Here is an 18283-nt window from a genome sequence, read left to right as displayed (position 1 = left end):
AACATCGAGCTTGCGACCTATCTGTCCAATGTATTGGAGAGAGGTAGCTGCCTACCTGCACGGCTGCTCCTTTAATTCCGCTGGATTTTATTCCCGGCCCTATCCGAAGGAACACTGATTAGGGGAAAGATCTACATAAATACATATATAGGTACATATATGTACATACCTTTATATGATATACAGCAGAGGAGATAACCAAAGAATCTTTCTCTACGAGGAATGCAACCTAGTCCGTCCGATAAAGACCACAATCCAGTCGGTCCCTTTTCCTGCAGCAGCCCTAAATGAAAAGTTGCAAAATAGACTAACTGGTTATTGGTTCGCGGGCTATTTCGGTTTCAAAATGGGCATTTCTTCAGTGTCATATACAATACGATTCTTGGCTATATACACCTCAGGGTCATATCTACAATCTTCTCTTCGAAAATGCCGACACAACACAATCATTACCATACCTGCATGACCGATTCTACCATGAAATTTTGTATGTGCATTGTCCCGCCCGGTGCTGCTGGTCCCTTTTTTTTCTCTTCTCCAAAGCCATGCAAAATCCAAGTCCCCCATGGGACATCCAGCAAGTTCATATTCTCATGCGCCCATTTACGCCCCTTTATGGCAGCATGTCCGCATGTCCGCTCTTGGAAGCCACAACTTTGCTCTTCAACGCATCCATAATCTCCTCCCTCGTCTTGCCCCTCCAATCCTTATATCCCTTGTTGCTCAACGGCCAGAGCGGCAGGTTCAAGTGTCCATTACTCTCAACATGCTGCGCGAACCCTGGAGCTGGGGTGCTCATCATCGTATCCAGCTCCCGGTTTAACTCGGCGCAGTACGCATCGAGAGGTAAGTCGTTGACGTCGTTGCCAAAGGGGTTCTCAAGCTCGTCGCCAATCGTCGCGATACCGAGAATAATGTAAGCGGCGGCAATGGTGCCAGGGATCGTGACCCATTTGAGGGCAGTGTAGAGTTGGAAGGGAAGGAGATAGACGTAAAGGAGAACAACCTGCGAGATGAGGATGTTGTAACCAATTGGGAGAGGTGTCGTAAGGACTCGCTCAGCGTTACCGGCCGTATCGGTCATCCCAGCAAGCGCAGTCACTAATTTTTATCAGCATGATTATTGCAAGAGACGGTCGAAAGGAGGGCCATACTAACTTGTCCCACCATCGCGGCAGATTTCAATTGCCCGTTGTTGGACACCGTTTCGAAATAAGCACTCAGGTACCCCATAATTTCCATCGGCAAGTTTCCGAGCGGCTTATCAGATCTCTTCATCTCCTTTCGCGGATTGCTCATTGCAAACGGTAACCCAAGATGCATACCTAGACTCTTCCACATACTGAGTTTCTGCTTTTGGAGATGCTCCTCCTTGTATGCTGCCTTTGCATACGTATCCAGATGTGAGACTAGGCCGGCTATATCAGGGTAGTGCGCGTAGGGCTCGAAGCGGAGACGGTGCTTGAGGGAGACAGCGTGAGAGAGAATGAGGTTCATGGCTGTGACTTTTTGCAGGAGGTCGTCAATACCTTGTGCGCCCTCGCGCTCTTCAACGTGGATCCAGATATAGCGTGCCAGGTTGCGGGACTGGATCATGAGGGTGCACCAGGATTTGCGGCCTTCTGTGTATCTGGTCGTGTTAGTTGAGTCTATTGGTTTGGGAGTTTGAGAGGTACCGTTCGTAGGCTGTTGAGCTTCGGAATGAGAGGGACAGACCAACAACGAAACCGAGAACTGTGAGAAGAACAGTGTTGACGCCAACTAGGACAGTTAGCATTATTTCGTTGAGAAAGCTGGGATACGCTATATTCCTACGGTCGAAGATCCATTGTGAGATGCAAGTTATCAAAGTTGCCCAAGCGCCTATTCCTACTAATGGCAAGAGCATGCGAGGAAGAACACTTCCATGCATGCGCATGAAATACGGGAGCTTGGAATGACTGTCGAGATTTCGAGGGCCGAACTAGTGGTCATGTCAGTTAGCAGTGGATCGTATAGTACAATTGATTTGTGGCCGACTCACAAAATAGTGATCAAGATCTAAGATATCTTCAGACACTCGTGGTGTATTGGCGGCGGTACTCTGGGCAAGCACATCGAATCCAGACAAAGGTCTCTCAATCTTGACGTTGATCTTCTTCTCTTGCCCAGCGTCGGTTTGGTCTGATGTGTGTCCACCACCACCACGGCCTTCTCCACCACCCGCAGCTGGTGCTCCTCCCGCAGGTACTGGGGAGTCGTCCGACATATTTGATCTTGCAGATACGATTGATTAACTATGAATCTGTATCGGGGACAAAATCCAAGGTATGGTTGTGAAGGAAGGTGATTGATAGAAACAAGACGCGAAGAAGAGTAAAGTGAAGGTGGAGGAGGGGTGAAAAATTCAGAAGAAAACAAGAGTGAAGGCTCAAGGTTGAAGGTTGGAGTTTGAAATTGAAGATGAAATATTAATAAGTAAAGGAGACGCGACGAAAAGCAAGCTTTGGCTGCCCAGCCTTGTCGGCAGGGGTAAACTAAGGCTCGTCCCGAACAGGAAAGAGGAGCAATCGCCGACCGGCCGTTTCTGAATCTGCGCCCGCCCGAACCACCGAATCACAGCGTCAGACGGCCAAGGAACTATGGATATTCAGAGGCCCGTCCGCTGAGACGACGGTTCTGATGAATAATAGTGAGACTTGACGTCTCAACTTTTGAGGCCCTTCCTTATCCCGCAAAATAATTGTATTCCGCGTTGTTTATAAAATAACGGAGAAAAATATATATTTTAATCAAAAAACCAACTAGATAACTTAATATATATATATATTATTAAATCTTAATCAAGTTGAAAAAAAATTATTATATCGCGTGTCTTTCGAATGATGTCAAGAAAAGCTATAGATTAAGGTCGCAGCGAATCCCGTATACTTTTTTAATCTTTTATTCAAGCTCTTTTCATTCTTTAAGCATCATTTTTATTAAAGTGACGATAAAATAATATTAATTCCTGATAATCTTCGTCTTTATCGTTAATACAGATATGAGCTAATAGATTTTATTTATTCCGAAAGCGTTTTTTATCTGCAAAGACTTAAAGGTCGATCGGATACAAGCTTTCGCGAACTCAGCAAGCTCTTTTTCTAAACGTGTTTAACGCAGCTTTTTCGATTGCAATTGCGTTTCGAAAAGAAAATAAATAATCATCAGCTTTTATTTCTTTTTTTATAAGCTGCTTTTCGCGGTCTCGAATAAGGGTTTTTTCGCTCGGATAGAGTATGAACGGAAATTCTTCGACCTTATTACTTGTACGCTTCTTTTAACAATTTCTTAAATCAACTTCTTTTTATATATATCTAGCTAAGCTTTTTAAGCTTTACGGATTTCTATTTAATCAAGGCTTCCTCGCCATAATTGTATCTTAATACTTTGTTTCGAATTGTATCTTGCGAAAGAATTGTATCCTGCGTCGCTTGTAAAATAGCAAAGAAATCAAATATATATTTTAATTAAAAATCAATCATATAACCTAATATATATATATTATTATATTATTAGATCTTAATTAAGCTGAAAGTAAATGTTTGATTAAGAAATATTAATTCAGTGTGGGACACAATTCTTTCGCAGGACATAATTATTTCGCCCACTTTAGGGAAGGGCCCCAAAAGTTGCAACGCCAAGTCCTACTATTAAAAGCTCCGACCGCCCTCGGGGACTTTTGAGGAAAGATTAGTCAGACTCGAGTGAATGGATCCATTACAGTATGAGTGTGATCTGGTTAGAATCACAAATTACCCCTGTCCGTAGTTGTATCACTGGTTGCATATCAGATCGTTATCAAGCTAACTTTTCAGCTGCATTATGCACTCATTGAATGTATAGAAAAATTGCAAGCACTTGGATTTTAGCTTCGATATAACGTTGATTTCCTGTACGAGTCACTTATACCACGTGATCAAACGTTGGATGGACCATTTCCAGTCTAGCCTCAGCCTCCCTGCAACTGAAGCTCCACCACCAGATTTTGAGCCTCACCCCGCCTAAGACAGCTTCGACCACAACAACACGGCGAGTTCACAGCAGAAGCAAATGTGAGCATGTCCGAACGAGGTTATCAACGCGGTGGACGCGGTGGCGGTGGTGGTAGAGGTGTGTGCCTTCTCTTCTTCATCCCATCTCCAATGCGGCTCGAGCTTCAGTGGACAATGCAGTCGAAAGCCGACTCGGATGCAGCTATATACAGCTGAGAGATCAGGACAACGGCTAACAGCTACATGGCAGGCGATCACAGAGGTGGGCGTGGCGGCGGCGGTGGTGGTAGAGGTGGACATGCAGGTGGCTCAGGCGAGAGGCCGAAGAAGGAAAATATTCTTGACTTGGGGAAATACATGGATAAGAAGATTACCGTGAAATTTACTGGTGGGCGCGAAGGTATCCCTCCCTCACTTCCCATCCTTCTTTTCATTCTATGTATGTTTGGGTAAAGGGCTGATATGTTGGGCAGTAACCGGCACACTAAAAGGCTACGACGCCCTGATGAACCTAGTCCTCGACGACGTCGACGAAGTGCTTCGCGACGATGAGGGGAACACATCGAGTCGGTCGCTAGGTCTGGTTGTGGCGAGAGGAACTCTACTCGTGCTTGTTAGCCCGGTGGATGGGAGCGAGGAGATTGCGAATCCCTTCGTGCAGGCTGAGGAATGATGCTGTCATTGAGATGCTGGCGGCGAGGAAAGGCTTAGGGCCGGGAGGAAATGTACCATGAGAGATTTGACTGCTTTGGTACAACGATTTGACGCCTGGGAGAGGAGTCATGGTGGATGCTGGCGAGGACGAGGGACGATGCGAAGTCTCGTTTCGAATATTTCTCCATATGCAAGCGCATATGGAAAGTCACTCACAAAAAGAATGGCGAAATTCACTCACACAGAAGAATCGAGTCTGAATGACACATTTGCAGCATCTCCGCTCTTCGTTCGATCTTCTTTTCCATCTCTTCATGGATAGTGGGACTCAGCGATAGTCTCGACATCTCTCAATGGCTCACATTCAGAGTACCCAACTCCCAGATTACATTACGACTTATAGATATCGAGAACCACAAAAACTGCTCATCCTACAGCTGAGTCTACTCTTCACTCATATCCTCCCAATTCAGAACTGCAGCTCCTCAAGCCCTCCTAGACTCCAAACTCGTGTTCTCGTTTCTCAACCCCAACATCGACTCCAAGCGCTTCTCAAACCGCAGACATGCCCCCTATAGTCTCCTGCGGCTCCCTCAAACAACCCATCAGGTACTCCTACCGGCATATCCGTGTAGATCCAGATCCTGGGGCCTTCAACGGATGCGCCGTAGCAGGAGCCCGGTACCCACAGAGGATATGCGCCTCGGGCTATATCCTCAAGCATCCGAGGATCGTCGATAATAGAAATTGTGGCGACTGTGCCGCAGAAGATCGGAAGAGCAAGAAGAGTAAAGAACGGGAGAGGAGGGAGAGGAGAGAGAAGAAGGGCGGGAGCGGGTGAAGAGAGCGGATGAGAAGGAGGCGAAGAAGGAGAAGGAAGCGGAGAAGAAAGAAGAGGTGCCTAGCGAACTTGAGAAGAAGATGCAAAAGCCTGCTAATTTCCGGTGATAGGTCTTTTGTTGTTTTGGGGGGGGGGGAGTGGTAGGGGACGATGGTTGGGCATTCTTCGAGTCTTGGGAGGCAGGAGAGATGGTGATGGGCTCTTGGTATATAGGACGCATGGTTTCCTGATCGGAGGGGCGACGATCTTTGTGAGTATAGCGAGGTTTTTTGGCTTTGGTATCTGGACTGCTCGGGACTCCGAGTCTGAGCTCGTCTATTATTCATAGCTTCTTGTTGTTAATCAACCGCGAAGAGGCCTATTCAGAGGCTTATAGGTAGCCTTCTGACCATCTGAAAGAATCACATCTTCATTTCCCCAACGGTATAAGGAATCTCGCAATTTATCCTATCTTTTTACTTCTCATTCATTCCCCGCTAACGAACGAAGCACATCGTCATCAAAAACATCGCCCCCCTTCGCATCCATTGCCATGTGTACCCAGACGCAAGTCTACTACGAAGCATGCCTACACCACGTCAAAGACGGTCCGCCCACCATGCATCGCCCACCCTGCTCCGCCGTCGTCACGGCCGACCCGCACCAGAAAATCAGAGCCTACTGCCCGACATGTCGACAAGAGAGGCAGGCAGAGCTCGCTCGGATGCTCAAGGAAGACGAAGATGAGGAAGATTCCGGGCCGGGCCCGCTCGGGTACGGCTTCTACGGCAAGGACGACAAGGAGCAGCGCAGGCGGGATGAGGAAGAGAGGAAGAGGAAGGAGGAGGAGGGGAAGAGGGAGGCGGAGAGGTGTAAAGAGAAGGAGAAGAATAAGAAGCCACTTTTCTTTCGCTGAGGGCTGCTTGCTGGGGGGTGAGTTGGCAGGGGAGGAGTGGAGATGGGTGGAAAGGGTTCTCTCCTCCTCTCTCTCTGAGTTGCTTGGAGACTGATGGGCAATAGGTATCACGTGTGTGAGGAGTGAGAGATCTGTCTCTAGTCACTCTCGTACTTCTCGCGCTTTTTTCTTTAGGCTGTAGTTCTGCTCAAAAGAATGCATGTGGTTCCGTACATGTGGATGCGCCACGGCGTTGAAGTTTAGTATGTAGAAATTGCGTATTTATGCTGGATAACCATGAGGAGATTGTGACCGAGGGATACTTATGGCCATCGCCTCAATCCCTCGCATTCTCTACGCATGTACGATAGATAATAGCTGAGCGTTGTGTTGACTTCACGTTCTGCGAACTTTAAGCGAAGTTCGCCATTTGGCAACTGCAGCCAGCTCACTTCAATTCCAGGCCATGACGTCTCTCATCACTCAGAACGATCAAACCCTGATAGATATCCACTTTCCAAGCTACTCTACTATTTCAACTTTCCGTGGCTAGTTTCCTAAAAATTGTTAGCGCCTCTCATCTCAAATATCAGACCACGCATGCTCAAACACCAACTCACTCACTTACTCACTCACTAATCACCTATCTCTCACGTCTTTCAACCATCATCCACACAAGCAAAAAAGAAGGGGGAAGATGTGCACACGTCGCAGCATGCGTAAGCACCCATTCCCTCCACACCACCACCTTCCCTATCCAAGCCTCGTCACCTCCCCCAACCACCAAACGCGACCTAACGCGAACTAACCCGCGCCGCCCACCCAGGCTACGCATGCACACACATCTATCCCTTCCCCATCACCTCTCCGAACGCAGTCCACCTATGCAGCTTCTTCCTCTCCGACCCCCAATCCAGATACAACAGCGACCCGGCCAGAAGCCCGCCAGAATCCTGCACTCCTACCGTACTCGATACCGCCCACCCGAAACGCAGAGCCGGGCTGTGTCCGGCGTGTCTGCAGGAGATGACGAGGCGCGCTGACCAGAGGAGCGAGGACGTAGCGGGGGAGAGAGACGACGAGATGGTGGGAGGTAACAAGGAGGAGGGTGCTGGGGAAGGTGAAGGTGGAGGGAGAGGGCTGGAGATGAAAGCCGAGGGTGCCGAGGGTCACGGAACGGTGCAGTTTGCGTTGTTTCGGTGACGAGCGGGATTTCTGTATGCCAGATGGAGTTTGCAGCTGGTTTTAACTGGACGATTTGACGATTGAAAGGAGTCTTTTGATAGAGGAAAATCCACGGAAGTGTGAGCGTTGAGTGAGTGATTAAGTGCAGAAGCAAGGGAAAATATGCTCGTCTTTTCTGGGTCAATGATACGGCATACCCGACCGGCGACTTACTTATAGTCGTTCATGGAATATATACGGGCAAGGGATTGGCGACTGACCAGGTTCCTCCTACCTTACTTTGGTATATAACACACAAGCCACTATACAGATGTACCCTCCAGCCGTGATGCACAATCCCCCAAGCCCATCCTCGAGACACCAACACAATCAAAAGCAGCATGACCGGCGGCATGCTCATCCAGATCCAGCCGCGAGCATAGCGGAATACCGGCTACCCTCTGATCGATATCGAACGATTTACGAACCTGTAATGACCAACACGCTCTGACTCGAGTCTTGAAACAGACAAAAAAAAAAAAAGGACCGTCCACTTCGTCCCCTTCCTCCCTCTTTACTTCCAATCTGCAATCCGGGCGGTGCGACAACTGTAAGGCCAACTTAGCGGGAAAAGATATAGTCGTGAAGAAAAGGACGAAGGTAAAAGTAAGAGAAAGGGGGAGGAGGCGAGACGAGCAAGCCTCAGCACCTGAATCGACTCGACTACGTATCGTCGGACAACAAGCTGACAACAAGCTCGAGCGTCATGTCCTTGAGTTTCCGCGCCATATCTGCACGATAGCCTGCGAGGCGCGTTATTAAGCATTGATCTTCACACTGCTTGCAATTTCGGCGGACCTACAAATGCTCCAAGAATTCCAAGCTCGCACACTCCTGCCGTCCACATGAGCCTGGCTCAAGGGAATTTGTGAATGTTTTTGTTCATTGCGTGCATCTAAAGCCCTACCGACAATTCATCGCTTTGCGCTCCTTCCTATTTCTCCACCCACCACCCCCGCCGTAATATCTCGTGACTCGTCCGCACTTCCACGTGCCCCATTATCTGAAAGTCATAATGATCAACCTTCCTTCCACTCTTCCGTCCTAGTATCGCTTCCCACTTGGTTTCAACAACTCCCCAAATGCAGCGTCTACTTGCTTCTTCAATTCCTTATACCCCACAATCATACAATCCTGATCATCTCTACTAACGAGCTTGATCTTCTCCGCACTCCCCGCATCAAGTTTATTCAAGCACTCGAGCATGTGCCCCAGGTCGACCACCGGCTTGCCCTCCTGATTGACCTGGTGGAAAACGTAGTCTCTAAACAGCTTGAGGATATATCGTTCCCCGACCTCGCTCCACTTTACGTCACCTTCGTACTCGGGGCGTTCGTTGATCGTGCCTAGCTTGGCAACAAGGCGAAACAAGCGGCCGTTCTCGAGTTCCTGACTCAGGGTGCTGAGAGTGGTATCTTCTGAGTGGAGCGCGTTGTCGTAGGATGCCAGAATTTGGCCAGAGATGCCGCGGATAAACTCGTTTAGGTCTTTGGTACCAGGCGCTACGGCGGGAGTGAGGAGCCATTCGACTGTATCGCGAAACTCGGGGCTGTAGTTTCGTTTCAGGCTTTCCATAGCTCCTTTCAGGGGGGTGTTGCTGGAGACGAGGTTGGAGCTATTTGTGGCAATCGCTAAGATCAGCCTGCCAAACAATATAAAGTCCTCTTGCTGAAGATCTTGGATTGGTCGTCCGTTCTCGTACTGAATGACATCCAGGATAGAACATGCGCTCAGGCGGATCCGATTCTTGTCGGTGACGAGGACCTTGCTTGGGACCATACACCGCACTGCAAGATTGGCAGCGTGGATTGACTTTATTGCGTTGGCAATCTGTACGACGTAGCCCCATAGAACTTGTTCGGCGACTAAGGTGGTGGCGATACGATTTCCGTATCGATTAGTATTGGTGAAATGGGCTTCGATTAATGTTTTAGACATCGGGTAGTAGTTGTAGACGAAGATCAGGGAACTGTCTCCAAAGGCGCGGGTCGTGAAGGCATCTATGACCGATACGACGCTGGCGTTGTCAATCCTCTTCCAATTCTTGGCAACTGTTAAGGCGAGGTGATTGCTGAGTCGGAATCCTTTTTCGTCAGCGAGGCAAAAACTGGAAAACGATAGGCCTACCCTCAACCCGTCTCAAGATATAAGTAACGCCATTCTTGCTCGATACCGCTTTGTACACCCAGCTCGGCAGGCCAAAGACAGTAGCACTTCTACTATTGCTTGTATCTAGTGGTACTAGGGTGTGGTAATGTTCGACGGCTGGAAGTCCAGTATCTATATCCGTCAGTGCTGATGTATCAGTCGAAGTGTAGGGAACGTACTTGGAATGACCTGCCGCGCCGCCTCGGATTTCTTCTGCAAGTCTTCTCGGAGGTCGTTCGGCATAAAGAAGTCATGAGTGTGTCGCTGATAGGCTAGTAGGTCCTGTCTGTGTGCGCCGATGGGAGCGTAAAGATGATATTGCAGCTATTTCATCGATGTCAAAAAATGAAAGCATAATTATTGTTTATGACTTACAGGTTGGGCAGGACTGGCGAAGGCAGACTGCGTCTGGAAATAGCCCGCTGTATTGGTTGGAGCATTATTTTCTTCGAGATATGGATTGTACGGAGCCGCAGGAATTGCCTGGGCCATAGCTTGCATAGAGAAAGGATCGAATTGAGGCTGAACATCTGGTGTACCTCCGTTTGCAAGAAGCTGTGGATTATTCAGCACAAAACAAAATGCCTTGGGGCCATCGACTTACGCTGTGGGCCAAGTCATAGTTTTGCTGGGGAGTGAACTCTTGAATGAAGGCGGGATTGAACATTTTTGGCTCGCTCTCGGGTTGATTTGGTGTGGTAGTGCCCCCTCCGCGTGGAGTGAACGGCGCGGCAGCTGCAGCTTGTGATGAGATGGTAGAGACCTTGCCGGAGGCCGGTAGGGTCGAGGGGGTGAACGCCGGGGAGTCGAAATTCAGTGACTTTTTCCTGATGATTGTCAGTTTATACTCTCATCATAAAAGTGCGGTTATTGCGAAGCCTGGACATGATGGTATCTCTGGACTGGATGGTCGAAGCCCCACCAACTGAATGGTAACAGCGATGGAGGCAGTCGTACATCCTTTGACTGGTGAGCGCATTTCGAGAAGGAACCATTAACATCGCATCAGAGATACCACCAACGCGACAGAATTGAGGAGCCCAGCAGCAAGGTATTTCGATTCGAACAGCGGCATCTCGTAGCATAAAAGTGATCCGCCGATACCAAGTTTGCAGGCAAAACAGGGAGCCGCAATTAATAGCTTGATATGCTGGGAATGAATGACCTTCGTCATAGCAATTCATGAAACTCTCAGATGGTCTTTTCAGAGGTTCTTTTGTACCTGGGCCTCCGGTAACGTGTCTCTGGCCGAAAGACCGAGCAACGGACCCAGCCTTGAAAAATCTGGTCTTATTGACTGCCCTACTGATGCCTCCGTAGGACCCCAGGACTTGTTCGAGCCATGGCTGGGCGTATGGTCATTTGAAGGCCAGGACGGAGACACGATTCAGAAGGCGGAAAAGACAGCTTGAGATGTGTAGCCGTATCGTAGAATCATAGAAGCAGAGCTCTGGTAGTGCCACCAATGGAGATGGTGTACCCCACCATGTGTTGTGAAACAGGTCGCAAGCCATTCAGGACGAAATTCTAAAGTAGAACCTCCAGATTTGTCTGCAACATCGCCAAAGTCCTGTACGAAATGCGCGTCCAGTATCAGACTGTGACGCCCAGTCGATCGTCTCCAGATGCTCCAGGTAATCCATGGCATAAAAGAAAAAAGGTACCTACGTCTCGGCTTGAGGATTCGTAGCTTTATTGGGGTCATGAACGAAGGCACATCCAGAGTCTTCCCACCTGCAATGCCCGTAAATAGTGACATTTCGGCAAAGCGTATCCTTCGAGTTCTCTACACCACGTCCTATCAGCACTATGTACCACTCACTGCCTTTGCCCCGTTGTATCGCGGTACACGCACCTCGTCCTTTTGGTCGCGGCGATCCTGTAGATTTGCCGGGCGGATTGAACCGGATAGAAGACATTTTATTTGGAGAGGGGGTTGTTGATTCTCCAGCTTCCTATCTGCTGCCACCCATTGACACGATTCGAAGACTGGCAACCAAAAGTCAGCTAGGTTCGGAGTCGCATGCTGGGAACAAAGACATATGCAGCTGCATTTGTGCCTGTTCTATGGACGTATGGTATTTCAACGCGGTCAAATGGAGTGGACGGAGATGAGAGAAGGGGAGGGGGAGGAGAGGGGAGGGGAGGAGAACAAGGCTTTGGGATGACTAGAAAGGAGTGACTGACGGACTTCAATCTGATAAACATGGCCTTGTATTCAATTTTGTGGTCGAGGGAGGAGTTCCCATCAATGAATAAGGGTTAATTGATTGCCGCCAAAAAGAAAAGCAATTCCATAGTCTCCAAAATGATGAAACGCGTATAGTGTAAAGTAACTTGCAGTCGGAGTGATGCGCGTGGGGTTGAAGGACCGGTAGAGCTCAGATGCTCAGCTCAGCTCAGCCGCTGGTAGGGCTAGGCTTGGTGTGGCTTGCCTGTCGGAATAAAAATATCCCGGTGGTAGTCATTGCGTAATCTGTCTGTCGGCGAAACCAGTGCAGCCCGGTCCAGTGACCTCTCTCTCCTCGGTCTCCTCGGTCTCCTCCCTCTCCTCGCTCTGGTCCTTATTGTCGGGCAACCGCTCTTTCTCTCCCAATGTTTATTTAGCAAGGACTACCTACACCTACCATCACACTGCAAAACAAAATGGCTACACCAGAGACGGATGTCGACGAGCTGTCAGAGTCGCAACAACTGGCCTTACAGCAATACACGGCAGTCACAGATCAAGATGTTCCAGCCGCGATACCTCTTCTCCAAAGGTCGCAATGGAATGTACAGGTATGCGGCCCATTCTGCAGATCCATCACCAGCTTTATATGCTGACTTAACTTCAGATAGCAATTGCCAAGTTCTTTGACGGTGAGGGCCCAGACCCAGTGGAAGAAGCGCGGGCAGCGCAGAACCTACCCCCACCAAGAGCAGCAAGGCATGAGAATCTACAACACAGCTTGCTTCGAGGATCCTCGCGACCACTACGATCAGAGTCCCGACCAGACGCCGCGCCTCGGATAGTGCCACAACCAGAAGACGATGTCGCCCCGAGTCCAAACTTTTTCCTCTCTCTCCTCTTCACACCTTTCAGCCTCCTGTACAGGGTCTTCTCCTCGTCATTCGGCAGTCTCTTCTCCCTAATCTTTCCATTCCTCCCACGAGCACTGCGCCCGAATCCCACAATCAGAACTCCACGCAGGGCAAACACAGGAGGAAGACGATCGCTAAAGCCCAGAGATTCAGCGGCCAGAGTCAAGCGAGAGTTTGAAGAGGAGTACGGAAGTGACAACATCCCATTCTATGAAGGTGGATATGCGCAAGCTCTAGACTTGGCCAAGAAGGATCTCAAATTCCTCCTGGTCCTCCTTCTTTCCACCGAGCACGACGACACCTCCTCTTTCATCCGCGATACTCTCCTCTCCCCCGAAGTCCAGACCTTCGTAAAAGAGCCCGCCAACAACATTATACTCTGGATCGGCGACGTGCGAGACTCAGAAGCATATCAGGTCTCTACAGCCCTGAATTGCAGTAAGTTTCCATTCTCAGCCCTCATTGCCCACACACCAAGCGTCAGCAGCACAGCAATGTCGGTCGTTGCACGAGTAGTAGGGCCCATGGACTTCTCGACCTATCTGGCGAAGTTACGAAATGCGATTTCGACGCACGAAGAGCAACTAGCTACAGTACGCGCCACCCGCTCCGCGCAAAACTTTGAGAGGACCCTTAGAGAAGAGCAGGACTCGGCCTACGAGCGCAGTCTTGCCCAAGATAGAGAGCGCGCAAGATTAAGGCGTGAAGCGGAGGCGGCTGCTAAGGCAGAAGAGAAGAAGCAGAGAGAAGCGGAAGAAGCCGCAGCAAAATTGGCGGCAAACAGACTGCAATGGCGGAAATGGCGATCATCAAAGATTAAAGCCGAGCCCGGCGCAGACGCTAAGGATATCGTGCGGATAGCGCTCAAGATGCCCGAAGCTGCACGCGTGATGCGAAGGTTCAGAGCCGGCGACTCGATCGAGGAGCTATACGCCTTCGTCGACTGCTACGAATTTGTGCAGGACGGCTCAACTGCCGATGATGAAGTCAGCGAGCCGGAGGGATACAAGCACGAGTTTGGCTTTCGGCTGGTGCAGACGCTGCCGAGGGTCGTGTATGGCGTTGAAGACGAGGGCACGATAGGGGAACGTGTGGGCAAGAGTGGCAATCTAATTGTAGAGAGTATCTCAGATGGAGATGAAGATGATGAGGATAACGGGAACGAATAAGCCAATCCGGAGAGGGCCAATTGTAGAAAGCTGTCTAGATATACCAAACCATAACACTCACACCTTGGGTTGCCAATAACTGCTGAGCCAAGACCTCTAGGTATATAGTTTCCCAAGTGGGAAAGGTTGGTTGAATGTTCTTGCTTAATTTTTTGGCTGCTGATCCTGCCTTCGTCTTCTTCCCTCCTGGGTACCATCATCTATTTCCTGAATCATTCTTTCAATACTCTGTGGACTCTCATTGACTACATACTTTTCGATATGTGTAATTCTCTCTGCCAAAAGGATCTCCGCTTCAGAGGTGAAGATAGCGAGATCAGGTGGATATACCGGTCGGTACCTAGGGGTATAGCACATACAGGTACCAAATACTACGTAGTAGTAGTACCGGTAGTAGCATCGGCCAGCACTCGAGGTTAAACCAGGGTTCATACTTTACGACAGAAATGCAAGCGCAAATGCAATGATCCTACCGGTATACTACGTACTACGTATGCACGCTGAAAGTACTACCGGTACTACGTACCGTACAGAGGTAACAGCGGTGAAGTGTTGTTCCCGGTCCGACAAGGGCCAGGCTGAACCTAGCTCAGTCAGGTACGTAGTAACGTGATTTTCCAAGAACTTGTGCCCAAGCTGGCTACGTACTTGTTTGGATGATCTGTACCTCATCAAGTCAAGTTTGAGCTCGTCATCCTCTTCCTCTTCCACACCCCGCCCTGCTTTGAAAGAACTTGGCCGCTGTGCCTCTGTGGGAGTACCGGGTAGGTACCTAGGTAGGTAGGTACATCCTCACGTTCTCCAGTAATCCGCTTCGCAGCTCCTCTCGGCTAAAGTCCCTTTCTCCATCAACAAACTTCACCCACCACATCTCTTACGAAATCTCTTAAATGAATACCTAGTAGGTAGCGCTACGTAAGAGCCCGAAGTTTATTCGAGTAGCCTTCAAGCTCACCTGATGTAGTTTGTGGCCACGGAAATTCGAGAAAAAAATATATATATATAGGTATATATAAAAAAATACAAAGACTCTCAATTCGGATGAGCTGAGAGGAGAAACACCTCCGACTGATAGGGTTGGCTTTTCATCCGCTATAGCCCAAGGATGACCGCTGTCGTTGTTGTTGTTGTTGTTGTTTCGATTGCATCTATTAACATCCGGCGGGTGGCGGGCGAAGCCTCCGCCCTGGGATCGTTCATGGATCTCCCATGGGATATGCCGACATACTAAGCAAAGAAGTTACGTATAAAACAAGGTTGCCCTCTTTTCTTCGCCCACTTTTCGGAATGGTCACGATATGGTGAGGTCGATTCCCGCTATAATCTATCAAGCCAGGTCTTCAACTTATACACTTTGACTGTCTCAGAAATGGCGCAACAAGTTGACCCCGAACGTTGGAGCACTCCCTACCTCGTCACAAAAACACTTCGTCGGGATCCATACCCCGCTATCTCCCCATACAATCCAGCCAACTCTCAAAAAGACAAGATCATCATCATTACAGGAGCAAGCAGTGGTATTGGAGAAGTAGACAAGGATCCGATCCTTTCAAGCCCGCGAACCTTTCACTTACACACATCTAGGCCGCGGCAAAAGTCTGGGCTCGAGCTCGCGCAAAAGGCATAGTCATTGCCGCTCGCCGTCTCGATGCCCTGAACGAAGTCGCCGAGGAGCTCAAATCCATCAGTCCCACGACGCAAGTGCTCGCCGTCAAAACCGACATCGTCGTTGAATCCGACGTCAAGTCCCTCTTCGATCGAGTCCAGGAGACTTTTGGCAGAGCTGCGGACGTGCTGCTGAACAACGCCGGGTATCTGAAAGACGGTGCGATCGCCGAGACGCCCGCTGATGAGTGGTGGACCGGAATCGTGAGGCGCACATACATCGCTTCCTTCTGGCGAGAGCGTGTTCTGGCTGACCCGCGCCTCAGGAAATCAACCTCAAGGGCCCATACCTCATGAGCCAGTACTTCATCCAGTCTCAGCCTAATCCTAAGGAGTCGACGGCGACTATCATCACCGTCTCTTCCGGTCGTGCAGGCTTCACCAGTGCACGCGGCTCGGCCTACAACATCAGCAAGATCGCCGAGCAGCGTCTCAACGAGCACATCCAAGTCGGTACGTCGCCCTTCTCTTTTCACAGGTGTACGGGTCTCTTTTCATCCCTGTCCCGTACACCTGTAAAGAGAGAGAAAAAGAAGCTCACAACCGCCCAGAGCACCCCAATCTTCGCGTCTTCACCACCATGCCCGGCGTCACCTTGACAAGCATGGTCTCGGAGGCCTTCGCTCCATTCGCCAAGGACCACATCGATCTGACCGGCATGCTGGCTCTGTATCTCGTGCAGCCCAGAGCCGACTACCTGAAAGGCAGTATGGTTGGCGTCAACTGGGACGTCGATGAGCTGGAGCAGCACAAGGAAGAGATTCTGGAGAAGAAGGTGCTCCAAACGTCCTGGTTGCCAATTCTACCATTCTGTGGAGGGAAGGGACTCGGTGCTTAGAAATTCACCGCGGGATCAGAGTTAGGGGGAAATTTCGAGGATTCGATGTCAAAGAAGCGGGTTGTAGCGCTCCTCAGCGTCCTGATCCGCGGCCATAATTCCCCCTTATTTTCTCTCTTTTTTTTATTTTATTTTGGTTGACTCAAAATATGTACCGGTATTATCACATGGCGTGGCCAGTCCCAGATCGATCGATTCACGATCCTAGTCAACACTCGAGAGTTTACTCTAAAAAATTTATTTTTTTTCAGGACCATCCAGTCGTTATTGTGCGAGCCGTGCTGGAGATCTCCAAACCAACCGTGAAGTATGTGTTTGCTCCTGGCACTTTCTTATCGGGCCGTCGTGCGTCTTAATTGGTAGATATCTTCCCGAGACACGCAACCTTGATTCGCAGGGTGATGTGATCCATGATCAGTGCTGTCTCTACTGTAGCTGTGCCGTGGCAGGTAGTAGTAATTGCAGACGGAGTTTGCTTAGGGGGCCAGGACGACTGGCTTTCGGAAAGCTAGGCTGGGCTGGGCTGGGCTGGGCTGGGCTGGCTGGCTGAGCGAGATCTATGTCGCCTTGCTTCGAGAAAGGGGCTCGCTCGCTTGGTGATAAACATCCAGGAGTGAACCACACGATCTTCAATGTTTCTGCCAATCAAGCCATTACTCCATGCCTGACGAGTTGTTCATGTCTCCGTGGAAGGCAACCCAATTGACCCATGATAGATCCTCCTCAAAGTTACCGTCCATTATCGTTGGCTGGCTGTTTGCGATAGCCATCATGGGGTAGGTACCATGTCACCGGGTATCGTTTAGCCAAATTCCGGTCAGGCAGGTCTAGATCAATGGCCGTGCCGTTCAAGGTTGCGTTGATGTCAGATCCTGCCAATGTAGTGAACTCAAATCCGTTCACTTCAGGAGCTTCGGTAGCCAATGAGCATTGACCAGGCACTCCTCTGACCACAGTCCCTCTCAGCCTCTCTACCCGACGCAGCAGCTTCGCTATGGGCCTCCAAAGCACTCCAGACTCGCTGTCGGCCATAGTCTGGGAGTAATTCGCAAAGGTTCTCTGCGCGACGAGGTCAGAGTGATCGATTTCCGGGCCTTGGCCAGGTCCACCAAGCTCAGCTAGGAACACCGCGAGAACATACCATTTCACCCAGGTAAAGCATTGCCAAGGGGCGAACTCGATTCGAGCCCTTTTGTTTATTGATTGCTCAAAGATGTCCGTTGTCGCTTTCACGACGTCGAAATCATCCCAGGGAGGCACAGGAGCTGTGCCGTGCTGAAGTCGGTATAGAGAGCGTCTTAGCGTAAGCTGGATGTTTGCCAGTGATCCTGTCGCTGCCGCTTGTGTAAACTGCTCCAGAGATGTTGATGAGTTATTTCTCAAACAGGGAAACGGTAGCAAGTTTGTCTTTCCACCTGTTCCATATGTCTCTGCTGGCGAGAGCGTTGCACATGTTGGTTACAAGTCTGAGTCGTTGATGATGGCCGGGAAGCTCGTGAAGTCTGAACCAGACAGTAGAGGAGGGATACCTACCCCTATCTAGAGACAGTTGAGTGTCCTTTGCACCGATGGCGAGCCACAATCTCCTACGAATCCCTAATTTAAATACCGAGTATTTTGCGGGGTCTTCGGAACCGAGACCTAGTGCGCTCGCAAGTCTGACAACGACTGACTCAGACCTCGCTTCGCCCTAGTCATGGTGCAAGGCTGCCTTCCGCATTAAACGATACATCAATTTTCCATCAGAAATAGTACGCTTTGAAAGGATGAGCA

General features: G+C 49.7%; 7 protein-coding genes across 7 annotated transcripts; 4 read left to right on the top strand and 3 right to left on the bottom strand.

Moving 5' to 3' along the window:
• Positions 1-613: 613 nt before the first annotated feature.
• Positions 614-2248, bottom strand: L3040_000036 (uncharacterized protein; the record flags this gene model as incomplete). Its single annotated transcript, XM_007295053.1, has 5 exons — positions 614-1101; positions 1155-1630; positions 1677-1761; positions 1816-1963; positions 2024-2248. 5 exons carry the CDS (start codon positions 2246-2248, stop codon positions 614-616), a joined length of 1422 nt encoding a protein of 473 aa, XP_007295115.1.
• A 1831-nt stretch (positions 2249-4079) lies between these two features.
• L3040_000035 (uncharacterized protein) lies at positions 4080-4686 on the top strand (the record flags this gene model as incomplete). Its single annotated transcript, XM_007295052.1, has 3 exons — positions 4080-4131; positions 4264-4413; positions 4487-4686. The coding sequence occupies 3 exons, from the start codon at positions 4080-4082 to the stop codon at positions 4684-4686; spliced, it is 402 nt and encodes a 133-aa protein (XP_007295114.1).
• Positions 4687-6040: 1354 nt separating this feature from the next.
• Positions 6041-6403, top strand: L3040_000034 (uncharacterized protein; the record flags this gene model as incomplete). Its single annotated transcript, XM_007295051.2, has 1 exon — positions 6041-6403. One exon carries the CDS (start codon positions 6041-6043, stop codon positions 6401-6403), a length of 363 nt encoding a protein of 120 aa, XP_007295113.2.
• A 1866-nt stretch (positions 6404-8269) lies between these two features.
• L3040_000033 (uncharacterized protein) lies at positions 8270-11962 on the bottom strand (the record flags this gene model as incomplete). The annotated part of the gene is made up of 11 exons (XM_066154992.1): positions 8270-8349; positions 8409-8457; positions 8759-9690; positions 9734-9886; positions 9934-10078; positions 10130-10309; positions 10359-10581; positions 11423-11540; positions 11610-11633; positions 11734-11743; positions 11942-11962. 11 exons carry the CDS (start codon positions 11960-11962, stop codon positions 8270-8272), a joined length of 1935 nt encoding a protein of 644 aa, XP_066013061.1.
• A 438-nt stretch (positions 11963-12400) lies between these two features.
• L3040_000032 (uncharacterized protein) lies at positions 12401-14007 on the top strand (the record flags this gene model as incomplete). Its single annotated transcript, XM_007295049.1, has 2 exons — positions 12401-12535; positions 12592-14007. 2 exons carry the CDS (start codon positions 12401-12403, stop codon positions 14005-14007), a joined length of 1551 nt encoding a protein of 516 aa, XP_007295111.1.
• Positions 14008-15376: 1369 nt separating this feature from the next.
• On the top strand, positions 15377-16510 carry L3040_000031 (uncharacterized protein; the record flags this gene model as incomplete). Its single annotated transcript, XM_007295048.1, has 4 exons — positions 15377-15535; positions 15592-15876; positions 15939-16125; positions 16224-16510. 4 exons carry the CDS (start codon positions 15377-15379, stop codon positions 16508-16510), a joined length of 918 nt encoding a protein of 305 aa, XP_007295110.1.
• A 729-nt stretch (positions 16511-17239) lies between these two features.
• Positions 17240-17672, bottom strand: L3040_000030 (uncharacterized protein; the record flags this gene model as incomplete). Its single annotated transcript, XM_066154990.1, has 2 exons — positions 17240-17569; positions 17652-17672. The coding sequence occupies 2 exons, from the start codon at positions 17670-17672 to the stop codon at positions 17240-17242; spliced, it is 351 nt and encodes a 116-aa protein (XP_066013060.1).
• Between the last annotated feature and the right edge of the window lie 611 nt (positions 17673-18283).

This window comes from Drepanopeziza brunnea, assembly GCF_022702325.1.
Source record: "Drepanopeziza brunnea f. sp. 'multigermtubi' strain 214-2 chromosome Unknown ctg1, whole genome shotgun sequence".
NCBI lineage: Eukaryota > Fungi > Ascomycota > Leotiomycetes > Helotiales > Drepanopezizaceae > Drepanopeziza > Drepanopeziza brunnea.
This window is presented reverse-complemented; position numbering and strand designations above follow the sequence as displayed.